General features: G+C 43.1%; 1 protein-coding gene across 1 annotated transcript; it reads left to right on the top strand.

The window, feature by feature from the left end:
* The first annotated feature begins 424 nt into the window (after positions 1-424).
* On the top strand, positions 425-2534 carry LOC137344289 (homeobox protein HMX1-like). Its single transcript, XM_068007193.1, has 2 exons — positions 425-725; positions 1924-2534. The coding sequence occupies exons 1-2, from the start codon at positions 425-427 to the stop codon at positions 2532-2534; spliced, it is 912 nt and encodes a 303-aa protein (XP_067863294.1).
* The last annotated feature ends 740 nt before the right edge of the window (positions 2535-3274 follow it).

Here is a 3274-nt window from a genome sequence, read left to right as displayed (position 1 = left end):
ACTGACAAGCCCCTGTAGCCGCGGGCACACGGTACGAAACAGAGCAGTGAACTCAATGCAAGCAATTCTCTTATTTTCTTGAATAATCCCATTTGCCATTGTGCCCGTCCAATCCGTGGAATACTCTTTGCATGTTAAGCATTTAACTCGCCTGACATTTTAATTTCATCATTACCAATTCTTACCCCCCCCCCCCTCCCCTTCTCTTCACTGACTGGCGCCGAGTGGACGATGTGTTCGTGCTTATGTTTTTCGGAGGGGGAGAGCTGTTTGGTGCGCTTTTCCTTTTAGGTGTCGATTGTTATGATCGCTCGGAGAATCGGTCTCCCGCCAGAGGAAAACTTCGTCTCTGTTCTTTAACCGAAAAGACCGTTGCTGGGACTGAGCAGACATACTCGCACCTCCATTCAACGATAAGGATACCATGCCGGACAAAGTGACAGAGGCTCAGAGCATGCCGCCTGCCAAGGTTTCTTCGTTCTTTATAGAGAATTTACTAAGAAATAACGGAAAAGGAAAGCAGACGGACAGAAAGGAGGAGAATGCGGAGCAGGCTGCCAGATCAAGCCGTTTCCATAACGGTATAGCTGGCAGCCATTGCAACCAGGTCTGCTGTCCGATCTCCAGTCTGGGCTACTGTGCACAGATCTATCCACTCAGAGAAAGTACGTTACAATGGTACACACGAGCACAGCCTAGCTGTACGGGATGTCCCAGTCCAGAAAGTAAGTTCATTCTCTTATTGTTGCGATTATTAACAGCACGACATCCGCAGTCAGTCGTCGAGACACCGTCCTCGCCCCTAACGCCGTAACCTAACGCATCCCTCGTTTTAGGTCCTCTGTTGGCTTAGTCCTTCCAGAAATTACAAGGCTTTGTTTTTGTTGTTAGATTCTCGCCTGCTACCGATGTAAATGTTGTAAGCGACCCAGAACGGCCCTCCAGCAGTTAATTTGCCAGTGTCTCACGACTAAGAAGCTAATTGTATCGTGGAACCTTTAAATTTATACTTCAATATAGCAAACCTAACAGGAGATATGAAATGGATGACACGAACCCCGACACATTCATATCCTCACTCCTGCCACATTCTAATCGATGTTCAAGGTTAATCAAATAAAACATAGCGGAAAAGTGCAGACTAATTCACCACACTAATTCCCTTTTAAAAATTAGCCAACCTACGAGAATGAGATATTCACATTTTGCGATTTAAAAACCGAAAAAGGCCGCAGTAAATCTAAAATAATATATTATGCAATAAGCACTGCAAGTGAAAGTACCTCCCCTCCCATTTATACAAGTACATTCGTACCAATAGTCAATGCTTAAAAGTTGCTTAAAATCCGTGCGGATTTGCTACGCGAAAATAACCACCATTCAGTAAAGCTGCATCCGCGGAAGACCTTTCTGTGTTCTATGTATTTCCTTCCTGTATTTGTGTGTTTCAATTGCCTCAGTGTCTTTAAATGTACTGTGCTCCGCCCAGGGCCCGAATTCGCAGTTGCTTTTATAGTTAAAAAAACTGCAAAACACTTTCAGTCGCTTTTTAAAAAAAAAAATCCCCCTATATGTTAAATTATAACAAAACTGTCAGTTCATTGATTTTATGGACTGCTGTCAATTGATAGAATGAATAATGATCAAAATATAGGTGCTTTTGTGCATTTATCTGAGCTTGCTTAAAATCTAAATCATACCAGTCATGCTTACGCAATTAGTAATATTAAACCGAATGTCACCTTCGTGATAACAAGCTCAACAATCCAAAGTTCCTGCAAAAGAGGTTACTTCACACAGTACTAGGCAGTAACAATACTAACAATCTTTATCGTTGAGTTGTCTTTGTTTAATACATTCGTGTCGACCTGTGAAGTAACCCGGGAGCTGACCTGTAACTGCCATTTCTATTTGCGTCCACAGGTCCGAAACGAGGAAGCCCCAGTTCCGAGGAAGAGCAGTGTTTTTCTCTCACAGCCAGTGATCCAGACTCCCCGCTAGTTTCGGACAAAGGAGAGAGGCACAAGGACGTCTGCAGCCAAGAGAGGGACGAGCTACGGGAGGGGAAGAGGTCAGAGACGGAGAGCAACGAGGTTGCGAAAAGCCAGACGGACTCTGACCAGAAATCGGGTCGCAAAAAGAAAACGCGCACCGTGTTCAGCAGGAGTCAGGTCTTCCAGCTCGAATCCACGTTTGACATGAAACGCTACCTGAGCAGCTCAGAGAGGGCGGGCCTGGCCGCTTCCCTTCACCTAACCGAGACCCAGGTTAAAATCTGGTTTCAAAATCGTAGAAACAAATGGAAAAGGCAATTGGCCGCAGACCTGGAAGCGGTTAACCTTTCTCACAGTGCACAGAGGATTGTGAGAGTTCCTATTTTATATCATGAAAACTCACCTCCTGGCGCCTTAAGCTTCAGTCTACCGCAAGTGTCCCCTCCTCTGGTTAGCTTCTCCAGCTCTGTAAGTTACCCCCTTACAACATTCCCTTCTTCTATGCCTTTCCTAAGGTCACAGATGAGTGGACTTGTCTAAATATGACCCTTCAATCAAAAGATCCTACATTAAAGGTGAAAGTAATTGTCCTGCGATACAAAAACAAAATTAAACAAAAGACTTTTGGTCAACTCCAACTTTTTTTTTGCCTCTAATACTTTCAGTTGGTACAAATGTGCAATAATTTGCTTTGGGGTGCTGTGGCTGCAGAACCGAACAGGAAATTTGTGCGTTTTTACACCCAAAGAAATGACTACAGAATGAGAACGAAGGTTCCTGCATTCATTGCTCCGATGGCATACAGTTCCACCACGCCCATGGACTACAACGTAAAAGAAAAAAAAAACTTTATAGGTAATTTCTATAAAGTCTCATTTGCTTACTCAATATATTGCTGTGTTAAAACATTAGCTTTTTTTACTCATAGGTCTTGTTAGAATGAGCATGAGAGGACTGCAGAGTAAGTTCAAAGTGCTCGATGGGATTTTAGTACTTATTATAAGCATTAGTTACCGGGAGCTCTCCTTCTTGATTTTATTCTTTTTACTCTGTAGCTAACCACATTTACATTATCAGAGCATAAAATGATTGCAATAAACCCTGGTTAAATCCTACAAAACCCAAGCAATCCTGTGTTTGAGTCAACGCGTCATTCATCATCTCATATCATTTGATTTTATATCGACCCATTTATGGTTTGGTTTGTTACAACACCATCGGGAATACGGAATACGGACACGCCGTTGGAGCTCATTGTTCCTTGTTTTATTTTGCATTCT

Source organism: Heptranchias perlo, chromosome 1 (assembly GCF_035084215.1).
Source record: "Heptranchias perlo isolate sHepPer1 chromosome 1, sHepPer1.hap1, whole genome shotgun sequence".
NCBI lineage: Eukaryota > Metazoa > Chordata > Chondrichthyes > Hexanchiformes > Hexanchidae > Heptranchias > Heptranchias perlo.
Note: the sequence above shows the minus strand (reverse complement) of the source record. Positions and strands in the feature narration are given on the sequence as shown.

Excerpts from the sequence above, each read along its gene's own strand:
- LOC137344289 (XM_068007193.1), top strand. The coding sequence starts at position 425 with ATGCCGGACAAAGTGACAGAGGCTCAGAGCATGCCGCCTGCCAAGGTT. Across the intron at positions 726-1,923 it reads GGGATGTCCCAGTCCAGAAA|GTCCGAAACGAGGAAGCCCC; the intron begins GTAAGTTCATTC and ends TTGCGTCCACAG.